Source organism: Pteronotus mesoamericanus, unplaced genomic scaffold, assembly GCF_021234165.1.
Source record: "Pteronotus mesoamericanus isolate MK-2021 breed Mesoamerican mustached bat unplaced genomic scaffold, CSHL_Meso_final contig_35, whole genome shotgun sequence".
In the NCBI taxonomy this organism is placed as follows: domain Eukaryota; kingdom Metazoa; phylum Chordata; class Mammalia; order Chiroptera; family Mormoopidae; genus Pteronotus; species Pteronotus mesoamericanus.
The window spans coordinates 1,087,964-1,114,127 of NW_026555139.1; the positions used below are offsets into that span (position 1 = coordinate 1,087,964).

The 26,164-nt window shown below is 43.1% G+C and overlaps 1 protein-coding gene across 4 annotated transcripts; it reads right to left on the reverse strand.

Annotated features, from left to right (window-relative positions):
* Positions 1–8,319: 8,319 nt before the first annotated feature.
* Positions 8,320–25,383, reverse strand: HNRNPF (heterogeneous nuclear ribonucleoprotein F). 4 transcript variants are annotated; one of them, XM_054576864.1, is made up of 5 exons: positions 25,339–25,383; positions 24,973–25,040; positions 14,793–14,929; positions 13,484–13,542; positions 8,320–10,881 (listed from the first exon to the last, which is right to left on the reverse strand). In XM_054576864.1, exon 5 carries the CDS (start codon positions 10,828–10,830, stop codon positions 9,586–9,588), a length of 1,245 nt encoding a protein of 414 aa, XP_054432839.1. In that variant the 5' UTR covers positions 10,831–10,881; positions 13,484–13,542; positions 14,793–14,929; positions 24,973–25,040; positions 25,339–25,383; the 3' UTR covers positions 8,320–9,585. The 4 variants fall into 4 exon arrangements, with proteins under 4 accessions (XP_054432839.1, XP_054432838.1, XP_054432836.1 ...); XM_054576863.1 differs by lacking the exon at positions 25,339–25,383 and having other exon boundaries at positions 24,973–25,299; XM_054576861.1 differs by lacking the exons at positions 24,973–25,040; positions 25,339–25,383 and adding an exon at positions 24,313–24,398.
* Positions 25,384–26,164: the final 781 nt, after the last annotated feature.

Below are 26,164 nucleotides of genomic sequence, written 5' to 3' on the forward strand. Positions count from 1 at the left end.
GCTGTTCCACTCATCACTTCAGGTGAGACAGGCTTCTTTGAGAGGTATACAGGTACTCAGGTTGGCCATAACATTTAAAAGTTAAAAAAAGATATGCTGTGCATAAGGCAGGACTGTCCTGAACCAGCCCAGCCTTGAGTTTGCACAAGGCTGAGCAGATGTCTGTATAGTGACCATGTTTGTGAAGATATGACTCCTTTTCTCTCCACAGGCTCTGCCAGTACCTGCTGAGCAAAGGACCAGCTTTGTGGCATTCCCAGAGCCAGCTTCCATTCTGTTCTTTCCCTGCTTGGGGGCCTTTCTCTCCAAGGGTTGGCTCTTAGGCTCCCTTCTGTTCAGAAGGCTATCCAAAGCTTATTTCTAAATTAAACTGATCTCATTCCTCCCCTGGTCTTCTGACCTTTTGTGGGGCTGGGCAGGCTGACAGGAACTCTGGCATCTTGCTCAGGAAAACCCAGGTCCTCAGGAGCTAAGGTGCTGGGAGTGGGGCATAGATTGCTAATGCTTCCTGTGATTGACCACGTCTGACCTAAAACCCACTCCCAGTATGCCCCCTACTTTGAGAACCTCCTGATAATTGATCTCCCACCCCCTTGCCTCACCCATGTACCATTTGAGACACTTCAGTATTATATCAAAGGACCTTACAATTTCCATACCTTGCCTAGAGACCCTAGAAGTCCCAGTGAACCAGGTACCTATGACATGCTGTAACCTAGAATGATCCTCAGTGGCCCTCCATCCACTAAGACCCCACCACACTCAGTAAATGCTCTCTATTGCTCATACAGCCCAGGAAATGCAGCAATTCCTTCTTTGAACCACCCTAGTAAAACCCTATATAATGCTCAGACCAACCCATGGACCTTCCCCTCACCTTAGATAGTATCCTGAGACCCCACTATGAACTGCATCACAAGGGAGCTTCATTTAGAACCAAAAAGATCCATGCAAATCCAGGTCCTTCATCATTGTTACTAACTCAAGGGAGGATCAACACTTGGGGTGCTCTATTCAAAAATGACATGTGAGCCCTGGCTGGGTGGTTCAGTTGGCTAGAGCATCATCCCATCACTAAAAGGTTACAGGTTCCATCCCTGGGTCAGTGAACATCTAAGGATCCTCAATCAGGACACATATGGGAGGTAACCAATTGATGTTTTTCTTTCTCTCTCTCTCTCTAACAATAAATATATCCTCAGGTGAGGATTTAAAAAAAAAAAAATGAATGATCATTGGGTAATTTTATTTACTTGCAGCAAGTAAAAGTGACCAGGGATTCACATCCAAAGCTCTATCTCTAAAGGGAGGCTTAGCCATTGCTTATATATACTATTTGATTATATACACACTGGTTTCTTCTTTGCAGTTGGCTACACTTAACCAGTTGAGTTCCTGTCAAGCTCATCCTATTTACAGCTGCCTCGGCAAAGTATTTTAGCATTTAGCAAGAATAGCATTTAGTAAGAACCACCTAGACCTTTAGAAACTCATCCTGTCTAACAGTATGTCCAAAGCCCACTCCCGGAACACTTTACCTGGAAGGTCCGTGCTTGCATAGGGTAGAGGTGGAGAAGGGTGCCTCTCCCACCTCAGCAGCCTGTCCATCCTGCAGTCTCATCCCTCTTGCCAACTTCCACAGCCAAGGAAGTAAGGTGTACTCAGCCTAACCCCTGCCGCCAGCTGAGACCCTGGGGCAGGGGCAGGTTGGGGCAGCACATGTGTGCCCTGTCCCTGCAAGCAGTAGCTTATGGTCCTGGTCTGGGTTGATAGGGCAGCTCCTTTTGGTGTTGCTTCAAGCCAGCTCTCTAATGGTGTGCTGCTCCAAACCCTACTCCATTTCTCAGAGTGGTGCCAGATCCCCTGACTTGTGGGCTGGAGTCAAGGAGCCACTGCAAGGGAGTCTGGAGGCTGAGAACCCTGCCTCCTGCTCTGCAGTGCATTCCCCAGACCCTGAGGTGTAAAAAAATTAGGTTCTAAGAGCCCTTGAAGAACACATAAGGGGAGGTTTCTAAGGTTAGTCCAGACCTGAAGCAGGAACTCCAAGAACCTGAACAGGACACAGGATACCTGGCTGAAAGTACAGTCACTCCCCAAGGTGAGTGATGCAGTATGAGAGGGAGCCTTGGGGGTCGTGGCTGCGCCAGGCCCATTTATCTGGCAGACAGATTCTCTAAGGTCCCTGCTTTCTGAGTCCGATAGGATGCACATCCAGAAAAGAGGAGGAGTGGCTGGTTGCATGAGCAGCAGAGAGTGATGTGGTCAGGCTAAGAGGTGAGAGCTGAGATGGCTCTTCAACTAAAGGATGAAAGGAGCCAACCATGTAAATATCTTTTCTTGGAGAGGGAACAACGCTTGTAAACAACCTGAGAGGACACTGGCCTTCATGCTTTGAAAGAACTAGGGGAAAGTCAGTGTGACTGGAACGCAGGCGAAATAGGATCCCATGTAGACATTGCAGGAAGAACCACTGCCCTCTGTTGGGCAGGGATTCAGTGGAGGAATTAGGAGCTGGAGGCAGCGGCGGTGTGGCGCGGGGGGTGGGGCGGGGGTGTGTGTGGCGCGGGGGGGGGGGGGCGGGGGGGGGCGGTGCGTAGCGGAGAAGCGGGAGGGGAAAGCTGGTGAAGGAGGAGCTCAGCCCCAAGATGCGGATTCCCAGAGGAGGGCGCTGGCGAGCCAGCCACCACAGAGCTGTCCCCAGGAAGGAGGTGCTGTCCCTTTTCTCCTTGGACACGAGCATGCTCTTGTGAGTGGATCACATGTGAGAAAATAAAAATGAACTCCGCCTAAGGAAGAAAAGTCTGTAGCCGTTGGTGGGGCTGGAGTGGCAGCAAGGAAGCAATCTTGGCAGAACGCCCTTTCTGAGCACCCGATTTCTTCGGGAGAAACTTGGGTTCCCACTGCCACATGTTGTGACAAGCTCTGCTGTTTGAAATCCTCTCAGTAACAAGGAAACCCCATCCTGTCCTGGGAACCTAAGTCACTTTGACTGAGAGGCAGCATTCCTGCCAGAGCTCTCAGGGTGGGGAGAGAGCGCATTCCATATTCATCTTCGCGGTTCATTTCTGGATGAGAGGACACAACAGAATAGACTGTCCTGTTCGGCTTGCAGCCTGCCAGGCACGGCTTCATTCAAATTTTGCCTGAACAAAGCCCGCAGTCCCCTCAAGTCCTGTAAGCAATCCTTCCGGGTGAGGGCCCCACTACCCCCACTCCCAAATTGTGTGTTGGGGGTAGGGGCTCATTGCTCAGCGTCAACTAAGCCTTTGTCCAATAACAACAGGCCAGCGCCTGGTGGTTTAGTCTGATCCCACCTGTCCAAGGCCTGGGCAAGAGGCCCATGAAGGGCGTCTGGGAGCCTGGGTTAATTCTGGGTTGAAGAAGTCAGAAACTGATGACTGAGAGAGGAACAATATGGGATGAACTGGTGTTAGCCCTTGAGGTTGGCTGCTGAGCCCTGGAGTTGGGCTCCTGATTCCCAAAAAAACAAGCTCTCCTCTTTCCCTCCCTGGAGGAGGGTGTAGGAAAGGTTGCCATAGGATATAAGGAGTCTCTCCTCAGACTTCCTGTGTGCAATTATTGTGCTGCAAAGACCCTTTCCCTGGGCCTATTTCTCGGGGGGTGGGCGGCGCGGGCGGGGTGGGGGGCGGTGTGCAGGGATGGTTTTCGTCATAATTCCCTCCCCTTGTCATCTTCTCCCCGATGCGGGGCAGGTCAAGACAGAACCCCAGAAAGCAAAGGGTAATTTCCACTTACTGAATACTTAGCATGTGCTGGGCACTGTTATAAATCTTTCACACATTAACTCAAATCTCCCAGCAACATGAGATGGAGTCTTGCATTATCCCCTCTGTGAATAAGAGACCCATGCTCTCACAAGGTGTCTTGTTTTTGAGCCATGTATCTGAAGGAGTAGGCTACACTGCCTTTCTGGTATCTGCTTAGGGACTATATATCTCTCCCCTCTTCCTCTTTATTTAAACAATCTTATTTTTTTCTGATTGCAAACATCTTTCATACTTATTATAGAAATTTTGAACATTACAGACATCTCACTTTAGAAGGTAAACCAATTTCTAATGCAGCACCCAGAAATAATCAAGGTTCAAAGTTTGATATAATATTCTATAATTCTATCTCACACACACACACACACACACACACACACACACACACACTCTTATATAATTTATATAATTCTGTGAAGACCAGCCAGGTTCTTACATGAATCAATAGTTCATTACTTTGTATTGCTGAGTCCTGGAGAGTGTTTTTAAAATAAGGGTCTACTAACTTAAGAAAATGTCATATGGTTTATTCTATGACAGGTCTCAACCTCACCATCAGAGGAATATTCTTAAGGCAAGGTCAAGTCAACTCTGTTTAAAATACACCAAAAATCCCCTACTTATCTTATAGGAAAATCCCCATAACATGACCTATTGATACTACAGCCTGACTCTAGGCCCCTGTAAGACCATCAATGCTCCAACTTCACTATCACGGCCCTCCCTTCTATAATCACTCTGCCTGGGTGCTATCTAAACACACCACAGACTGCAGCCTTAGCCTTAGGGCACTGCACTTCCCTCCTTCTTTAAGAACTTGTCCCAATTCCCCCAGCATCCCTGCATCACCAATCCCTTCCTTGTAGGTCCTTTAAGGAGGCCTCCAAGGTCACTCTACAACTGCACCACACTCATCCTTCTCATCTGTTTGCTGCTTTTACTTTTTGTATTGTACTTTGCCCCTAATTCATGTAATATTTATTCATTCACTGACTTGTTATGGTCTCCCACCCCTACCATAGTCTACTTCAAATTGGCACCTGCAGAATTTTCTTGGTTTTGGCTCACAGGTTTGGCTGTTTGTTCTCAGATTGCCATTGGCCATTTTGAGCTTTTCATTTTCTCAGGTTGATTTTTTAAAAATCTGGTTGCATTCTTTCCACTAATCTGACAGATTATAATAGCCCATAGATCTTAGAGTTAATTCTACAGCTACAATTTACCAGAATATATAATATCTGGTACTCTATCAAAAAATACCGAGGCGTGAAAGGCAAATTACTACCAGACAACATAAACACTGAGAAAAAAGATGCAAATAATGGAATGATTAGGCCAAGATTTTTAGCTGTGATAATGTATTCAGAGAATGAGCTGATACTTGAAGATTTTCCAAAGAAAATTGAAGCTATGTCTTGTGGGTTGAATTGTGTCTTCCAGAAATGTATGTTCAAGTTCTAATTCCCAGTACCTGACTCTGCAGCCTTATCTGGAAATAGGGCCTTTGCAGATATAATCATTTTATATAAGGTAATATTGGATTAGGGTGGGTCCTAATCCAATGACTGGTGTCCTTATAAGAAGTGGAAAATTTGGACACAGAGAGAAGTCCATGTGTCAATGGTAAAGATGGGAATGATGCAACTGCAAGTCAAGAACACCAAGAATTGCTGGTAACCACCAAAGCCGGGAAAAGGTAAGGAAGAGTTCTTTTTCAGACTTCAGAGGGAGAATAGCCTTACCAACACCTTAATTATAACTTCTCGCCACCGGAACTATAAGAAAATTAATTTTTTTACATAATTTAAAAAAAGATTTGTTGGCCATGTACCAAGAAAACACTATTTACAAAAGCAGGCAGTGGGCCAGATGTGGCCCGTGGACACTATCTAGTTTGTTGATCACTGCCCAAGACTATGAGATCCTAAAAACTCCCCTGATGGGGCAGTGCCCCAAATTCTTCCTCCCTCTAGCACACATGTCTTTCTAGGGCATCTAGAATACTTGCTGTCTCCTCCTCACCAAGTCCCATGTCAATATAGTTGATTGTGGTGAGGTGATCAATGTCTCTTTAGATACTACTGTAACTAGAGCAGGAGTTACCACAGACAAGAAGGCAGGCAATGTTCTCATGGCCATGTTATGAGACAGTAAAATGTTTTAACCTCCTCCTTGATGCTGATTGAAGAGAATAGGTCGATTTCTCAAGTGCCAGAGGCTTGTTGAGCTGTGCTGGCAGACACTACACTAAGTACTGAGCTGTGATTTTGGCAACTACTTGGGTTTTTGGTGGTCTGCTATCATCTGTCAGAATCCATGTGTGCTTTGCTAGGACCAGACAGGAAAATTCAAAGAAACTATGCTTGCTTTTTACGTCTTTGGTCGTGGCCCTTAACCTCAGATGTTGCACAGGCTTTACAGCCTCTCCTTATTTAGTCTTGGATGGGGAACGTCATTTCAGAGGCTCTTTTTGGCCTTTCCTACCATATAGCTTTCCAAAAGCCAGGGGCAGTGTGGGGCTGTCAGCTGTCTAGAGCACCCCTGCCCACTTATTTAGTTGGGGAGATAAACCTTAGGGGCCTGTAAACCTCTTCTACCTACAGTGAGATGAACATGGCCCAGGAATATATTTGTCATCTGGACTCCCTATGCTCCCATTCTAACAGAGGGACCGGGACGGCATTTTGGATCCCCTTGTATCATTATCAACTAAGACCCCATATCTAATAGCACCCAAGAGACCTGGGTCACTTTCTCCTACATTCAATTGTTACAATGCTGCCAGGCTCTTCATTTCGATTGGTCTCTGGATCTGAGTTCTGACCCTGATCTGGAAATAGGAACAAGACCCCGATTTTCCATCAATTTTCTGGTCATAGAGCCAGAGATGAGAGAGGAAGTTTGAGAGACCTCATAGCTGCGCCTGAAAGTGGCCCCTGGACCCAGAGGTTTATTAGCCTTTGCCACAGATTTGGCAGGGTCAAAATCCCCCGTCTTTTGGGCTTCACTGCCTCACATCTGATGATTGCCCCCTACCTGGTCTCTGCTCTCCTGTAATCCGTTTATCCTTTTCTCCTACTGCCAATCCTGGCAGAGAAAAGCTTCCAGTAAGCTTCTCAAAAAGCTGGTGCACCTTCTTAGCACATTCCTTGTCAATTTAGTAAGTGTCCTTGGGTCTTGTCAGGAAACTTTTTTTTCCTGGCCTTTTATACCAAATCTTTCCTAGCATGCCCACTTAGGTCCTCTGACCTCTTTTCAAAACCCAGCATCTTCCCGACACATTGTCTTCAAGCTTCAAGGGTCAACTCCAGCAGATCATTTTAGTCTATTTAAATTCTGAATCCTACGAGGGGACCCATATTAACCATTTTATACTCAACCCTCTGGTCCAGCATCAAGCTACTCCAAGGCGATATGGGTCCTGCCCATAGGTACCAAGTTTTTCTGGTAAAATATCCCTTTCCTTGTGCACTGTGGTTCTATATCCTATACCGTGGTCAGTCCTATTTTTTTTTTAACATAAGCCAGCAAACTTTTAAGAGACTAAAACATTTCAGGTTTTGCAGACAGGCCAAGGCAAATTTTAAAGTTTTTTTATTTGTTGACAGAACTTGAAATAATTACATTTTGTACTACAGGTCAACTTTTTTTTTTTTTTGGTTGGGGGAGATTCTACTTTCCTAACAGGGTTCCCTGCCAACAAATTGACTCAGCTCTTGGGCCACAGAAGAGATGGCAAGCTGATTTGAGCTCCCAGATTTTGAGCAGACAACAGCTTACAAATTACCTCCTTCAGGTGAGGCCTCCAGATCAGTCTTTCTCCAAGTAAGGATCACTGTTGTTGGCCCAGGTCTTAAGATCACCTTGGGATCAAAGGTCATTTAGCACATTCCCTCTCTCAGGTTATTGGCATCCAGACCTGGGCTCTAAACTTAGCAAAGGAGTTTTATCGAGTGTGTGTTCTTGTCTTGCAGAGTCCTAACCTGTTATTAAATGTTTGGCAAGCTCCTAGGTGCTCCTCTGGGTCTTCTTCAAAACCCAGACCTTTGCCTCCCTGTGGTGGATTGCTGCCTGAAACTTGGAGCCATACTGTGTCCATGCAACAGGCAAGCTGTGTACATGGCCTAGAAAAGGTCATGGTCATGGTCTTTGCCTCCATAGAATTCTCACATTACCCAGTCTTCTCTGAATCTTCGTAATTCCACCTGTTCTGGTACTTAAGGTATTCCTGGGTGAGGCTGCTACCCTGAGCCTGCATACTACTACTGACAAGGATAGCAGGTGAGGTGGGCCTGTAAAACCCGACTGGGTCAGGAAAGGTTGAAGCAAAGACTCCAATCTACCTATACTTATTTTTAACAAACTTTTGGGGGCTTAACCAAAGCACATTTTTTCTGTAAATGAGGACAGTCCTTTGAAATGAAGATTCCAGATGATCCTTAAATTGGTGAAACTATGACATGTGCACTAAAGCAAATGAGAAAATAAACAGGAAAACTACCAATAGTAGCTATCAAGCAAAGTTTGAGCTTTCTTTTAAAAATAAACTCCATTCACATTTTAGAATCTTGGTTTTATTTAGTGCATTTCATAAAAAGTGATGCTAATATGCCATGTTCAGAGCTGCCTGGGATTTGGATGCTGATTTACACTGCTGGGCAAATGACAATTTAACAATTCTAAAGATAGGTCTAAAAGCTTAATATGTATATCCTACAATAACCTGTAACTGCTAACGGAGGAGTGTACCCTCTAAGTAATAGCCAGTAGAAATATAAAAAAGCAATGTTTAACCAGCATGTTTTACATTAAAAAAAAACAAAAACAAAAAAACCCCCTGAAATATGATGACTTGTAACACACGTGGCATTCAAAACAATCTCTATGAAAAATGGATGTGACTCCAACATGAAGTGAGGGACCAGAAGGGCTTAAGAGAACACAAAAGTCACAAGAGACTGGGGCTGTGTGCTTCTATTTTTCTACTTTTTGGGGATTTTTTTTCCTAGTCATCATTTCTACCACCCATACATACTTAATACTTTTAAAAGCTGATTTTTATTTTAGCCTCCTTGTAAAAATATAAAATCAGATTTAATGTGCTAAATTATTTTAAAATTCAAAGAAATACAGCATTCAAATGAATTCTCTTCAATTACCCAGTTGTTTTGATACTTCATGGTGAGTAGTCAGTCTATGCCAATCATTGTGAAAAAGTCTTTATTTTAAGAAAAAAGTTAACAAAAACTTAACAAATTTCACTTAGCAAAATACACCCAAAAGGAAATCACAGTAAAGAAAGATTTAAGTCAAGGCCTCCCCAATTCCTACAGTATTAGTAATGTGTCTCAATTTTCAAAACTAACTTTTAAAAAGCTTAAACTTAACCTAAAAGATTTTAAATGAAAATAAACTAGAATGAACAAACGTGAGAAATACTCCTCTTTGAATTAGGGATCTAGCACCTTGAGTTTCCCAAAAATCACATCTCCTCAATGTGTTCATTGTGATGTGGTGTGAAGATCCACATTTGATGTACTTAAAACTACTTGAACTCAGATAACATCAACCTGAAGTACACTATCAAAATATTGAAAAAAGCTGAAATAGTTTTAGTTTACTCAGTATCACAGACCAGAAGTAAATTTGCATGAGAAAACACTGAAGAGGTAACTTTTTAATCCAGAATTTCACAAACTCATGGTGCAAAATGGATCCCACAGCTTTTTCTAGAGTAATAACTGCTTTTCACTGCTTGGCTGCCTATGAAAATTTAAAACTCAAATGCTCTACAAAATTAGTCATACCCAGCCATGCTATTCTGGCCACTGTAGCTAGCCCCGTAACAGCCACTCACAGACTGGCTCTCGAGGCCACTGTAAGTAGACTGGGTGGACACCCCCATTCCTTGCATCATCTGGCTGCTGTATGCCCCATTGCTAGCTCCTGTTGTGGAATTCAAGAAAAGTTCTATGTATCTATGTTGCATGTTGGCCCTGTCTTTGGACATAGCTGCCACAGCTTCTTCATGAGTGGCAAACTCAACATCAGCTTCGCCCGTCACTCTTCCATCAGGGCCAATCTCAATATGGACTCTTACAGGGTTGAGAGGAGAGAAGAAGTTGTAAATGTCATTTTCTGTGGCTTTGTATGGCAGCCCCCTCATGTGGACACAGTGTCCAGTAGTACTCTGGACAGTGAACTCTCCATCCCCGTATCTGTGGTCATACATCCCAGAGAGACAGTAACTAAGGTCTCTTCCAAATAAGTCAGCGGTAAAGCCGTAGCCATCGCTAAGACCACTGTATTCCTCATAGCCCCCATATCCTGCACTATAAGCACCAGACCTCATCCTCTCCAAGCCTGCCTGCTTGACAATGCCAATATACCTCCTGGCTGTGCCTGGGCGGTCATAGGGCCCTGGCCGCTGTACGGACATAAACTTCAGAGGGGGATCTGAGTATGACCTAACTTCTTCCTGACTGCTCTTGAACACTTCAATATACCTATGCCCTATTCTCTCCTTGTGCTTCCCTAGAGCCTTCTCAGCTAACTCCTGCGAAGCAAACTGCACAAAGGCTTCCCCTGTAATCTTGCCCTCAGGGTCCACAGGCAATGTGATCCCATTTGGAACAATTTCCAACCCTGAGAAGAACTGAACAATTTCCTCCTTGGTGCATCCAAATGGGAGTCCTCGAAGCCGCACGAAGCCATCATTGGCGGTGTCAGCACTGTTTGGACCACTGTGCTTCAACACCCAATCCATCTCGGTTCTGTGGGACTTGAACACCTCAATGTATCGGTGTCCCATGCTTTCCCTGTCTTTTTTAAGGGCCATTTTCACATCATCTTCTGATTCAAGTTCAACAAAAGCCTCACCACTCTGCCTGCCTTCTCTAGTGTAGATGAAATGAATGCCTGAGACCCCATCATGAATTAGGCAGCCGGAGAGGAAATTCTGCACATCCTCAACAGAGCAGGACCAGGGCAGGCCACGGAGCTTGACCACAAAGCCTTCACCTCCCTCAGGGCCCAGCATCATGGATACTTGACAGGGCAGACTTCAAACAAGCTCAGCTGCTGCTTTTTGTGGCTGAAAAGAAAGCAAAAACTACGTAATTTTCCCTTTCGTATGTATAACAAGAACATGCAGTATATACGGTTTTCTCCCTTTCACAGATGAGGAAGGGTAAGAGAGATTGAAATACAACAAATACATTTGCTCTGACAGTCATTCCCAGGTCTCCCAAAAAATGTACCCAGACTGAGAAAGTAAGTTTAGTAGAATGTAGAGTAAAATTTGAAGAGCAATACAGTGATCTAGAAGCTTCAACAGTGTCAAAAATCTACCAAATCTAATGGTCAGTTATTTTAAGTTCTAGAAGGGAAGACAAGAGAAATCAATTGAGGCAACATTCAGAAACAGCAAGAGAACTCAGAACTAGAGGAAAACAGATGAAACGTATTATTGCACTGCTAAAGTTAAAGGCAGGAGAATAATTAAGTTGATACACTGAACAGAGACGAATCCAAGTATTAGGTTGAGCAAAGGCATTTTCTTGTTATATATTTATTCCAGGTATTTTTCATGATGATATTTGGTACTTCGTTTATAAGAGCTCTTGTGAGATTTTTCAACACTACATAAGTAAAAACAAGTGATGTGTCAAATCAAACTAAGTGAGACCAAACTGGAGTCATATCCAGACAAGTCCATCAACAGAATAGTATGTGCAATTATGTGCACTACAAGTACAGAAATCAAGCTTCTCAGGTTCACATGTAAATAAAAGTATATTCATTTACTGCTACATTTTATTGGGGGACTGGAAGAAAGGGGGGGAGGTACCCTTCTCACAGGGTGTCATAAAATGCACGTGGCATCTGGCACCCAGAGTTTAAGCTGAAACAGAGGAAAGGTCGAATCCAGCTGGAAAGAAAGTCTTCTGAAGAGTAGGAATGGAACCATGAGATAGCAATATATGCATAAAAAAGACAAATAAATTATTTGATATTAGAGAGATGGAGGGAGGGAGTAGGGAAAGAGAGGCATTAGTTTGTTGTTCCACTTATTATGCATCCATTGGTTGATTTTTATATGTGCCCTGACTGGGCATCGAACCCACAACCTTGGTATATCAGGGTGAAGCTCTAACCGAGCTGACTGGCCAGAGCCTAAATATATCGTTAAGAACCAAAAATATATTTTTAGTAATCAATGCTCAAAATGTGTACATGTAAGAATATGGAAATTAAATGTTTAATTAAAAGTGTCATTTCACATTAAATGTGCTAGACATTAAAATCAGTCCTAAGAGATGCCTTTCAAAGAAATGTGGGCCTATTAGTAGAAAAGGATAAAACAGGAAGCATGTTAGGTAATTTAAGATAGGGGGAAAAAAAAGAGCAAATTGGTAATAAATACATGAAATACTCAACTGCACTAGTATCAGGAAAAACAAATTATTGCCAAATTATGTTTTGACCCATCATTGTTTTCAGAATTTAAATATTCAGTGTAATAAATAAGGCCTTCGTTCAAAGCCTCAAATCCAACAAATTATTTCTCTCAGGTGATCCCACTGTCCACCCTAACTATGCCCATTAAGCCCAAGTCAGTAACTCCTGTAATAAAGGCTTCTTACAGTTCTACAGGGGTGGGAAAAGTAGGCTTATGGTTGTGAGTACACGAAAGATTTTATTCTTGTGTGAGCTCAATAATTCCTTCACAGCATGAATAACCAAATTAGCATTTTCTTTTTGCATTGCCCTCATACTTCTAGTTCCCATACCAACAGCCCATCCCAGGATACTTGGAACTGGTTTTTAAAGCTCTTTAAGCATTAACAGCTGGCCCTTACTGCAACCCAATCTGCAGCTAAAGTGTCCTATTAAGGTGACTTCATGTACTGTCCCATTCCAAGTCCTCATTGGCATACAAACCACAGGACAAAAGGTTCTAAGGCCTTGCAACTTTGGCCTACAACACATTATCTAGCTCCTATCACCCCCACCATTTTAAAACCTCCTGTTTGTTCCTGTGCCTAGAATGTGCCAGGTTCTCTGTGCCCTTGGATTTGACACATACGGTAATTCTCTCTTCAAATATATTCCACCCAACCATCTTATCTAGCTAAATCATACTAATCCTTAAGGCCCTGGCTCAACTATGCCCCTTGTTCTAAGAGATTTTCCCCTGCTACAAACTAAATCTTATGAGTTGATGCTCCCACACTTGCTGTGATTTGTTTAAAAGGTGTCTTCAAAACTGCATTGGGTGCCTGAGGGACAGACTTGTCTGTTCAGTCAATGTTGCCCAACCCCCAGGCAGAGCAGGCTGAAGATTAGCAAGGAATTAACCAATGACCAAGTGGGGGTTGGTCAATACCTCCCTCTAGAACATGGAAGCCTTATTTAGTCTGAGAAAGACATGCAGGAAGCATAAAAGAACAGACATTTCATAATAATTATGCAATTAAACACCACAAAAAAATAAAATATTCTCACATTTGCTTTCAGAATCCTCTACATTTTGATTATTTGCAGAGACTTAACAGTACTTAGGACATTTAAACTCTAAAGAACTCAGTTCTGCTAAACGTTAGATTTAAAGATAGTGACAAAAACATTCTTTACTTCACATTCCTACATTTGTATCTGCAAACTGAGAAGTTATTTTTCTTAAAATAGCTCACCTTAAAGATCAAGAGGGAGATCCAACAGTCGGAGACACTCCTGGTAGGTACGAATTGTCCTAAAAGAGAGATATGGCCATCTTGCCTCAGTGCCCAAGGACTCACCAGAGCAGCTACAGCAGCTCACAAGCTGGCCTAGGTTCAGAGCTGCCTTCTTCCAAGAAAGAAAGCAGGGCTGAGGGCTGTCCTAATTAAAGTACATAGCTGGCCCACCCACAGTCATTTAAGAGATCTACCTTTACACGGGGTAATGACAACAGCAGGGAAACTCCCACTTGCCCAGAGAAGACAACTCAAATTCCTGAGTTTCTATACATAAAACTAACAGCAAGAAAATTTAAATATTGAGGGTGAGGGAGGTGCAAGACGAGGGAACCGCCAGGGGAGCCAATCTTCACTAGAATGGACTCCAGAGAAAGTTTGCTAGAAATTGTCCAACAGGATTTGTAATTTATAAACATCCCTGGGTGGCAGAGTGGAGACACTCAAGAATTTCTTCCCCAGTTTCACTTGGTAACATCACTTGTAACCTGACATTCATCTTTTAATTAACTGAGAAAGACTAAAGGGAGGAAATGTTTAAATAAACTTTTCAACAGGAAAAACATTACTACCATTGCCCATTTCCACGTGGTAAGGCTGCCCTCAAAGGCCTACATTATGTTAAGTATAGGGAACATGTCTACATAGCTAGTTTTGGAAAAAACTGTTTAAGTCAAGTTAATTCCGTTGAGCTTGTGTGTTACAGATATTTGCCTTCTTTTACTAGCCTCCTGTGGTTATTACATGAAAAACTACTTGAGGAAAAAAACCCCTGTATAAATGTGAACTGCTGCAGTTTAAAACAATATATTTGGGACCGAGATTCTGCATTTTCTAACACGCTGCCTGGACTCCAGAGGCTCTCTCGAATGTGTTCCTCATTACTCTACTGGTTAGACGGGATTTAATTCGGATTCAAGCAATTTCAATCAAGATAAACCGGGTGCGCCCCTACGGGCAAATCCTGATTAGGTTTATCTGTTCTGTAAACAGGACGGCTTAACCCCCACCTCCCATCTTCTCGAAAGTTCAGGGACAGGAACTCGGATCTAAGCCTGGCTTTACCCTCCTCCATAGTCGTGAGCCAATGAGACCCAAAGAGCATTTTCACCCTAATTTGTAATGAATTTTAAACTACAGCTGGCAGCACAAACAGCCAGATTGTCCTGGACGTTGAAATTACTCTTAAAGTTCTACTTCTAAATTTCAGCTCGCAGAAGACGCCGCCTCAGGGTCACATGGCTGACGTTTCCGCTTTAAGACTTACCGCTGAGAAAAGCAGGGCCGATTTCTATTTACATCAAGCGATCGCGGTTCACAGCCAAAGGACCCCAATTCCACCCGACGCTTAAAATCGCAGAGAGCTCTGGGGAATCTCCAGGTGCATCTCCTTCTGTTATTAACCTGAAATCGAAACTGCCTGGTTACGGGTACAAGTCAGTGCGAGGCCGAAGCGCGGCCAGCCGCCAGGCCGCGTAGGAGCGATTTCGGCGGGAAGCGTGTAAGAGATTCCGGACGTCCAGGTCCTGGGGCAGCAGGACCCCGGAACAAGGAAAGTCGTGCGCCCCCGCCTCCACCTGGTGCCCCGACAGCTTCAGCCGGCCCAGCAGGGAGTAGAGCCGACGCCAGAGCACCCCATCCAGAACCTGGGCGGGGGCAGCAGCCGCTTCCGGGGCGGAGCGAGCTACGGGTGGGGAAGAGGTGGCGGAAAACTGCTCTCTGGGACGCGTGGGGGTGGGGTGGGGGGGAAGAGGGCCTAGGCCTAGGCCTCCTGGGCAGCCGGTGGGAGGAGCTTCGTGTCGGAGGACTAACGAGAGCGCCAGGAGGAAGTTCTCGGGCCGAGTGACGAGGGGTGGCGGAGTAGAGTTCTCCCGCCGGGTTTCCTGGGCCTCCGGGGGAGAGGAGGAGGCGGAGCTCCAGATCGAAGCGGGCCTCCTAGGGAAATCTTTGCGCTCCCGGGTTCCCCAGGGAGCCGGTGGTGTGCAGGCTGGGGTGGAGCTCCAGTTGGGGGTACTTCCTGGGGCGGAGTGGGGGAGGATAAAGTTCCAGGGACAACGAGGGAGAAGAAAGATAGGGGAGCGGTGGAGGGGCAGAGGCGGTGGGGAATTGCCCCGACCGCAAGGGTGAGGGGTGGCGAGCGGGGGGGGGGGGTCGTCCGCTCGCGGCGGCTCACCACGACTGGTCTGGGGTCTGAAGTCCGGAAGGCCGGCGCGCGGGGCTGCGTCCCGGAGGTTGAGACCGCGTGACTGGGCGGGCGGCGAGCCGGACGTGGGTCACGGGGTGTAAAGGAGGAAGTGCCACCGACGGGCCCGCCAAGATGTCACCAATGGAAACGCGTCCAGCAGGTGCGGCCCAGCGGCCCGCGCGGTTGGCCAAGGCAGGAAGTGGGAGGAGGGAAGAAAAGCAACGAGGAAGACTGTTCTCCGTACTGAGGAAAGGTGCCAGTGTAGGGAAAAGTCCAGAGTACCAGCGGAGGAGGGGAGGAGGGCGGGCAAGGTTATGTGGAAGGAGAAACCGTTAACAAAAACAAAACAACCACCACCACAAAATACCCTTTGAAGGCAGGAAGAATTTAGAACGGGAACTAGTGTATATATCTAGTACGTTGTTTTGTAGATTTGACCAGACTCATGTAAACAGTTTGAATAGTTCTTAAAAGATTACTTTTAAAACACGCAATTCTTAAACTTAATGCCTAACAATGAATTACATTTTATGAACCTTTTAATCCTAATTCAAATGAGCACATTGGAAAACAATTACAAGGTAATTGAGTTATGTGAGCAGTGACTGAGTTATTTTACATCAGGAATTAAATCTACTTACTAGAAATAATTACGAAATTACAGGATTTACAAGGAAAGAGGACAGTAATAGACGAGAATATGGTGATGCAGTCTGTGAAGCTAGACTATACGAAACTAGAGAAGACAAATAAGCCAACCTTCAAACAAATTAGCTCCAACGGAAAAAAAAACAAGGGGACATTTATTGAATAAAAGACACAAGAGAATTATAAAGGATTTAAAACACATGGGATATATTTGGCTCTTGAATCAAACGGGTAAACGTAAGACAATTTAAGAGAGAACTGACTAGAAATTTGTTACGGGATGTTTACTTAGTTTTAGATATGAGAGAATTGTAGTTATGCCCAGAAAATAAATGAATATTTAGAAATGCATTTTGAAGTATTTGTAGATGAAATGGTGTGAAGTAGATAGGGGGTGTACAGAAAACCCGTCCATAATTAGTAATTGTTGAAGCTGGGTGATAGGATTCAAAATCTGTTTCATGGCAAGTGAGAAACAGGCACCAAAAACTCACATTCAAGAAATAAAACTGGCTTGTTTTTGGTAAGACTATCTACAGAAAAGGGTACCTTGACTGCTTCATAAACATTTATTTTGCTGCTTAAAATCCTCTTCTAAGTATATACCTGGTAATTTGTATGACTCATTTTCTCATTTTATTTTAATGTATTTGCTGCAGTTGGTTTAACTGGTTGGTGATACCGTCAATGCGAGTGTTAATAATTGATTAATCATGATAATGGTTCCTGCCAGTGAAGGAACAACAAGTACAGAATACACAAGGGAGCCTGGTGTGCCGAGACAGAAGGCACCTGAAAACACCTGCAAACAAGGGCTAAGCTCAACAAGAGGAAAGCAGAGGGAGCTCTATCCTCCAAAGGTCTGGTCGGGTATTTGGGACTTTATTCAAAGGCCAATAGGAAGCCATGTAACTGTTTCAAAGCATATACTGTATTACAAAACGTATTCTAGCAGAATGGTCTAGTTGCTGTTTGGAAACTCAATGGTGAGAAAAGATGCATGGGAAGGAATGAGACAAGTTTTGGAAGGATTAATGGTACCCTGCAACAGAAGCACTGTGGTGAAAATTGAAGCATGTGAAAGGATTTGAGAAATGTGCAGGAGATAAAATTAAACTTAAGAGTCATTTATTAACCCAGAAATACTGTGCATTTATGCAAGATGCAGGTCCACAGAACAGTGAACAAGAAAGAAATTAATTTTTAGAAATGCACTTTGAAGTATTTATGGCTGATACAGTATGATGGCTGGGATTTGCTTCAAAACTGAGTAAAGTAGATGGAAGATGTAGGGAAAAAAATGTCCATAATTGTTAATTGTTGAAACTGGTTGATAGTATTCAAAATCTAGCCATCCCAAGGGAAGTGAAAAACAGACAATAAAGAAATGTCTGATGACAAATTCTGAAATGACCAAACACTAGGAAATGGGGATTAACTTACATTGATTGGGGTTCCATTTAAAAAGACCAGAAGTCATGCATAGGTAGCTAAAGTTTCAAAGTAGAAATTAGAAGACCACATTATTCTTTTCTTTGTACAATATATTTTCCTACTTATTCCCCTTAGATGTTCGTTCAAATTCTTTAAAATTTAAAATGAAACCCTTTGCCAGGATGTTCTAGTGTTGGTTGCTTTGTACAAATATTTTCATTTTGTGGTAAATCCTTTTAATCTTTATATTCAGTTCTTATGAAACCCACAAGAGAATTTTAGATATCATTTCTGCTGCTCATGTATGTTTTTCACTTGAGCAGATAGTTCTGAAGAAGAAGCAATTCCCTCTCAAGGGGACAGTCCATGAGCAGAACCCAGATGTCTGTTACGGTTTCCTGCTGTACTAGAAATTATATTGGAAACCTCAAAGGTCTTTTCTAAGCCAACGATTTAAAAGTCCCAGTTTAGTGGCTTTTAAATATTTCCTGCTGTCAGGGATGAACTTGAGAGTACGATGCAGGTCTGAACCAACTTATTTAAAAAAATAAAATAAAAAATAAAAATAAAAAGCACCGACACGAAACTACTAAAATTTCAAGGGGGCTCATGCACCTAAGTGTGAGAAATCTTCTAATTTGCACAACATGCCAAGTTCAAGACACAAAGCTACCTAAGACAAAAGGTATTTGAATTATGAATCATTAAATACATTAACATTTTAAGTGTTCATTGCTTTAACTACATTTTTATCCATCAACGGGGATAATGTTATGATCTGTAAGCAACAGGAAAGCTGTTTTCTAATATCTTTTAACTAGTAGGCTCTTTAGATTACTTAGTATAGGTAAATCTGGGGTAATACAATGTTTTTCCTCAGTTTTTATTTCTCAAAAGCTGTGTTAACTTAAAAGCAAAAACAGTATATGTGATGTCAGGTAAATTACAATGCTTGTATTGAAATTAACAAAGGATAAATTTTTGTCCAACAGAACAAGCAACTATTGTTCTCTACATATTTTTAAATTTCAATAATCTTAAATAACATAATCAAAATAATGTGATCAATATAAAAAATTGATATATTTCACATTTTTTTCATACTAAGTCTTAAAATCTTGTGTGTATTTACACTTACAGCCCATATCAATTTGGACCAGCCACATTTCAAGTGCTTATTAGCCACATGTAGCTAATAGCTACCATCCTGGATAGGCACTGATCTGTATCAATGGTCTTCAACCTTTTTCATCTCATGGCACATCAAAAATAAAAGTGTAATTTTGACTTATTCACACTCTATGGCTATTGTTGTGTTGGTTTTTGTCATTTTTTTAATTAAACAATACGTGGGAAAAGAGGTCAGTGCCCCTGACTGACTAGTTATTGCATGTTTTAAAAATTCCTGCAGCACACTGGTTGAAAATCGCTGATCTATGTATTACTGATTCCATTTTGCAGAGAAAAAAATACATAGTAGATGGTCTTCATAAAAAGAAACACTATTAGACTTCAATTGCTAAAGATAAAATCTGTTCTCAATTCAGGGGAAAATTTCACCACCTGTATTAATTGGTATTGCTCTTTCCATATTAGAAAATATGATTCTAGCATAGATAAGAAATGGGGGGTAGGGTAGATATTTTGCTAAAGTAAATACAATTGCTAAGAAGATAATCTCCCAGTTACTTGCCCCTTTGCCCCCTACATCAACTTTCCTGTAGCTTTCTCCCTGGAAGCAAGTAGCCTATGAGCTGGGCAAGCAATTAGATTAAAGAGCTGGGCAAAAGTCCTTAGGAGGCCTGCGGGTTACACTTATGGTCTCCAGGGAGATCACTGCAGTATATGCTCATGGTCTCCTCCAGAAGGTGTGTTTCAGGGCGCCTAGAGCCTCATCCTGGGGGCTTGGAGAGGAGAACCTTATGCTCACTGCTGGTTGCTGCTTAAGCACCATGGCACACTGTCCTAGGAAAGTGGAAAACAGACAAGAGAAGGAAAAGAACAGAACATGCTTGAGGGGCTTCCAGTATCCCAAGAGAATAATACCACACACAGGAAAACAGAACAGCATTTTTTAGGAACAAGAAGTGCTGGGCAAAACCATAAATAACAGGAAAAAAAACAACAAGCACTTTCAAATATTCAATTACAGAATTAAAAAACTTTCTGGTACATACTAAAAATTGAGTTTCAAATTTCAAAGTAATGAATGAAAGGACAGTGGCCTGGAAAACCAAATGAAAAAAAATATAAAATATATAGAAATAAAGGAAAAAGATGAAATTTGGAGGACATAAAAATATAACATGGGACATGAGAAATGAAATTTCAGGAGAAAAAGACTCAAGTGGGGGCAAGGAGAACTGATAAAGAATGGAAGGACATTTTCCTGTCTTAAGATAAATTATGTAGTTTCCAACAGACATTCTAAAGGCACAACCCACAGCTCATGTTGGTAAAATTCTTACATTTAAAGTATAGGAAGAAACTGCTTTGGAAAAAGAACAAGGTACAAAGAATAAAAATATGGTAGACAACTAGCAACCTACAGAGCACTTGAAATGTGGCAAGTACAAATTGAGATGTGCTGGATAAAATACACACTGAATTGCAAAGATTAAAACAATGTAAAATCTTTCAGTTTTAAAGTACTGTTGAAATATTTTGGGTGTACTCAGTTAATCAAAATACATTAATTATGCTAAATTAAAATAAGAGTGTGATAAGAATTTGTAATATTTGTTACTAGGTAAGGATTTTTGAAAAGGAAGGTATACTGTCAGGGGAAAGCTAACAGGAGCTTAGAATTAATTCTTCATTCTAATACATTATCTCCCTGCCTCCTCTTTAATTATCACTGGTTCTGTTCAGGTCCTGTTTAAGAGAACTATTTCCTAGCCCGAAGCCACACAGATTTTTTTCAACTTACGAAGTTCTGTTTGCATCTGAATTTCTACATTTTGATGTACAATCAATTTGGAATTGATTTTCCATTTCCAAGAGTTTCAGAATTAGTTTATCAAGTTATACAGGCTAATGAACTCAGAAGAAAAAGTCCTAAATAAATATTAGCCAACCACATCCAGCAATACATAAAGCAGTATTACATCATGACCAAGTTAGGTTTATTCCAGAAATGCAATTGCAGTTCATTTCAAAGTTAATCATCACTGAAATTTGTCACGCTGACATTTATGAAAGCTAAATGGGTTAACTAACAATTTTTCCTGTTTTATGAGAAATTCTAAGAGACATCCTAAAAAATAAAACAGAAAAAGAAAGTAGATACCCTCTATAAACTAAGAGTAGGGAAAACTTGCCTGACTATGGAGGGGCACCCAAACACAGAATATAGGAAAATATCTCAAAATCTGATTACATTAAAAAACCAAGTCTCTATGCATGGCTGAAAACAATGTTAAGCTAAGCAAAAATAAAAATGATAAAATGTGGGAAAATGTCCAACAATCAAAAAACAAAAACTTAAACATGAAAAGATGGTGCTCAACCTCACCCATAAATGATAGACTGAAATTTTAAATGACATAACATTTAAAATATCTATCATGGTGGCAAAAATACCTAAGTTTCCCAACATATTCCCTTGGCAAGGCTGTGGATAATAAGTAGGCACTCTCAAATACTGTTTGTAGAAATACTAAATGGTTCACCTCTTCTGGTCAAAAAGGGGAAGACACCTACAAAGGCTATTTGCTGCAGCACTATGTCTAATGGGAAAAGACTAGAAACAACCCAATTACCCATTACTAGTGGTCCAGTTAATAAACTTTGGTGGATCCACTTAAACCAAATGTGAAGGGTTCCCACTGGCTAAAAATTAGATAATTGAGCAAAGAGAATAGAACCTACCGTGGATTAAAATACATCCTATATGCTAAAACTCATGAATTTATAATGATACCAGAAAAATTGTCTTTGGCATATGCTAGGGATTCAGTGCATTATGCTGCATATTAATAACCATAAAGAAAACACTAAAAACCATAACCTTCCTTTTATAAAGTACATCTCAAAATGTCCTTTCTCTAGAAGTGTTCCTAATAAACAAAAACACTTAAAATATGAACTAATTTGGAAACATTGATAAAATAATGGATCTAGGGAATAACCATCAACAGCTGCTAACATCACAAAGGGGAAAGGAAATCAACCAATATGTGCCCTCTGGTAGGAGTACACAGCACCTCAAATGAAATATTCTTTCCACAAAAACTTCCAATGGAATCAGAACAAGCCTTTAGAGATAAATGCCATTTTACAGTAAATGCGGAATACAGAGATTCAAACACCACCACAGAAATACAATCAGAAAAACCCAGAGTGTGAAGAAAGACCTCTACATGACACACAACCTGATTTGTCAACAAAAGTTGACAGAAGTTGAAGAAGTTGAGAGCAACTTCATTCTACATCATCACTAATAAGGTAGTCACCTGTCACACTTGAAATTTGGCTGGTACAAACTGAGATGTGCTGTAAACAACAAAGTGTACACTGGATTTTGAAAGCTTAGTTTGAAAAAATAGTGAAAAACAATTTAAAAATGTAATAAATGAGTATTATTTTGGATATGTGAAACTAAGTTATTAACTATGTGGCTTGCAATTTATTTCTATTGGACAGCACTGCTTTGGGTTAAAACACAATTTGAGACAGAAAATCTGCCAAACAAAGTGTGATCTTATTTGGATCCCAATTCAAACCAACCAGCTGTTCAGAAATATTTATTAAACAATCAGGTGTATTTGAACACTTAGTATTTGTTGATATTAAGGAATTATCTCTTCAGGTGTGATGGTATTATGGCTGTATTTTAAAAGTCCTTGGAAATACAAGCTGAAGTATGGATAAAAATATGATGTATGTGCTTGCTGTAAAATAGCCAAGCTGGTCTTACCTGAGCCTGGTTCTCCCTCTGCCCTGCCTTTTATCTCCCCCAAGTACCCAAAGCAGGGTTCAGGATAACCAGATGAGGGCAGGAGCCCTGGCAGGAGCCGGTTGTCTGTCAGAAAGATCTAAATCCTACTCCCAGCTGAGTCACTGGGCAAGTGACTTCTTGTTTCCCAGTCTCCATTTTCTCATCTCTAATATGAGGATAATACCAATATCCCCTTATAGCCTGGTCATGAACATGTTATTAGAAAATGTAAAACACGCAGCTGTGAATAGACCCAGTAAGGATCAGTTAATACGGCTTTACAAAAAGTGAGTGCCAGAACTCAGAATGAGGGGAGGTTGGCAGGACGTTATCTCCTGTGTAAGGGCTTCCCCACTCCCATTTGCAAACCTTCCAGGAATCTATCCTGATGGTCACCTTCACAGTTTTGGCCATAAACAAGGACAAACTCTTCCATTTAATCAATCTTTTCCCTTAAGTCAATTCACGTTTTTACTTGATAGTTTAATGGGAAATTTGTAACAATACTCAAGTGAAAACCGGTCACCTGTCAGTTAAAAAGTAAGAAAGACCGTAACATGGAAATAATAAACCTAATCAATGTAAAGAAATACATACAGGAGCACGAGATCCCCAAATCAAAGGATGAACTCACTTAACATTAGTGATAGGGCAATCTTCTCCCAATATTGACTTATTTTAAAATGAAAAAAATCTTGTCTGGAAATTCGCACTGAAAACACTTTTCACTGATAGAGCCTAATATATATATATTTTTTTTGATTAACCGGAGAACTCAAGATATTTTCCTTACTAAAAATTTAGAAACAGTAAACTTTTAAAAACGTGACTAAAAGTAACAGAATTACATTAGTATCAGTAGTTTCGATGGTATTTTTAGTTAAAACATTATTTGCAGCCTTCGAAATTCTCCCTGCCTCACCAGGTTTCGGACAAGCAAAGGCTACCCTCATAACCTCAGGCACTTCCGCCCTCCACCTTCCACCCACTGCAGTCCCGCGCGGTTCCAGGAAGCCGCCGCGACGCACCGTCCCGCAGCGCGCCACCGCTCGCGGGCTCCTCTCCCACTACGCAGCTGCCCCTCAGGGAGAGGCAAGATTTCCCGCACCCTGCAAACAGTTATGAAAAATAGAGAGAGAAGCACGTTCGTTTGTCCTCGGGCCTCCAAGGGAAGAAAACTTCTGCGAACGCCATTCGGCTTGAGACAGCCCCGGACCAGCAGGACGCCGGGCAGTACTCTAGAAGATGCCCAGGGAATGGGAGGTGGGGGGTCCTAAGCTTGTGGCCTCCCAACCGTTTCTATAAAAAACCAGGGTAGGCGGGGACCCCGCGACTTGCCAAGCGTCACCCACACTACCATCGCCACTTTCGGTGAACCACGCGACACAGAGGCAGAGGGCGCAGTGCGAGCGCCGAGTCCAGAAGTTTCTTAGGTAGAGTCAAGAATCAGCAAACATATTCAAAGATAAAAAGTAAAAGACAAAAAGAAACGGCCGATTAACCAAGCTCGCTCAGAAGAAGTGTGGTCACCAGATAAAAACGAGAAACAAAGAGGTTCAAGCCAAAATGCAGACACAATACCTCTCTGGCCAGGAGACAAACGCAGACAGGGGCTTAGGGCACGCGCACGGCAGAAAGAGGAAGGAAGGGAGCAAAGACCGAAAGTATAGGCCCGGCGAGCGGGAACGTGGGAAGGGGAGGAGTCAATCCCAACCCTTCTACTTCAGCTCCCCTGGGCTTCCAGCCACGTGGAGAAACTACTTTCATTTTTAAATAAAGTTCCTCTTCGAGTGTCGCCCGGTGCCCTTACTCCTGGCAGGGGTGCTCAGGCTCTCTCCTTCCCTTTCTCGCTGCAGGACCTGCCTCCTCGGACCCCAAACCTCAGTTCTGAGGTCTATTATCCGAGTGTAAGGCCCTTGACCTCAGGCCCACCTCTTTCAAACCCCAATCTCCGCCCCGCCACCCTCACCCCCCGTGGACTCAGCCCGCGATGGACATATAGCTGTGCGGCCCTTGACCTCAGACCCCGTCTACTCCGTCCTCAAATCTCAGACCTTCGGTCCCCACCAGCAGGAGGCCCAATCCCTCCCTGACCGGCACCACGATAGGAGGCCATTGACCTCAGATGCTGTCTCCCCGGACCCCAAATCTCAGCCCTGCCACCCCCAACCCCAGGGGGCCCAGTCACCGGTCGGTCCCAGGTGTGCGGGCTTCCGACCTTAGGCCCGTCCCGCCCCTCACCTCGGGCTCCGAGTCTCCACACTCCTGCTCTACTTCACGCCCGGCACTTCAGAGGTCCCTTTGAGCACCTAGAGGGTGGAACGCGGGGATTGGCAGTTGTAGTAGAGGCAGTTGAGACTTGTTTACCATCACCATGGAAACCCCTAGAAGCGAGCCCTGGGCGTGTCTTCCAGTAGGTCTGAAGCACTGCAGGCCCGAGTCCCCAACTCGCGCCGGTAATGCGCACGCAGCCCTTCAAATGCTGCTACTCTCAGTGTGTTGGGCTCCTGCGCCACAGCACCCGGAAACAGCAGCCTCGGGAACCCGCATCCCACCCCGCTTCTGGCTGCCGGCGCAATCCTGGTCAGTTTCCCCATGGAACCCCACCTTTTCCAGAAGGACGCCAAGTAGTCCTGTTTCCACGACGGAACCGGAAGGTGCAGGCACCGCAGCCGGGCGGGACCTCCAACGGCGGACGTCCGGACACGGGACCACGAGGGCGCCATTATCTAGCTCCCAAAGCGTAGTCAGGGATTGGTCAATCGGGCGGAGGGCGGGCCTACAGAAGGGGCAGTTCGTGGAGAGGAGCTGCGAGCCGCAGAAAGATGGAACCAGGACTAGCGAGCTGCTGGCTAGTGCTATTGAGTCCCTGAAGGTACTGAGAGATTCCCGCCCCCGCCCCAAACCAGTGAGTCCAAAGGACGTGTGGGTTGAAGACCAGCCTGAGAAGGAAAATGAGAGCTGTTTTCCTGCAGAGGAAGAAAGGGAACTGAGAAACCGGGAACGCAGAAAGGCTACACGGATAACAGGATTTAGGGAAGAATAAAAGGTTGAGTGAGGTGGCTTTCGTGATTATCGCTTGGACTAAAAATCTCCAAAGCCTCTGAAGGTGACTCGGGGAATGCAGGGTTTTCAGTTAAGAGCACCTGAGCCGACGAGCTGGCTGGAAATGGCTAACTCTCCTGAGACAATGGAGCAGATTTTTCGTGTCATGTTCTAGAGTTAACAGTATTTTTATTTGTTTTTTAATTTTGCTGTATTGTTCCCATTATCATTTATCCCACTATACCTTCTGCCACCTCTACCCACCTGACCCCCTAAAGTTAATTCTTATGACTTAAAAAAAACCAAAAATAAGCTACTCATCACAAGCAGAAAATTTTTTTGATTTCTTAAAAATTTTAATTATATTTTATTGGTCATGCTAATACAG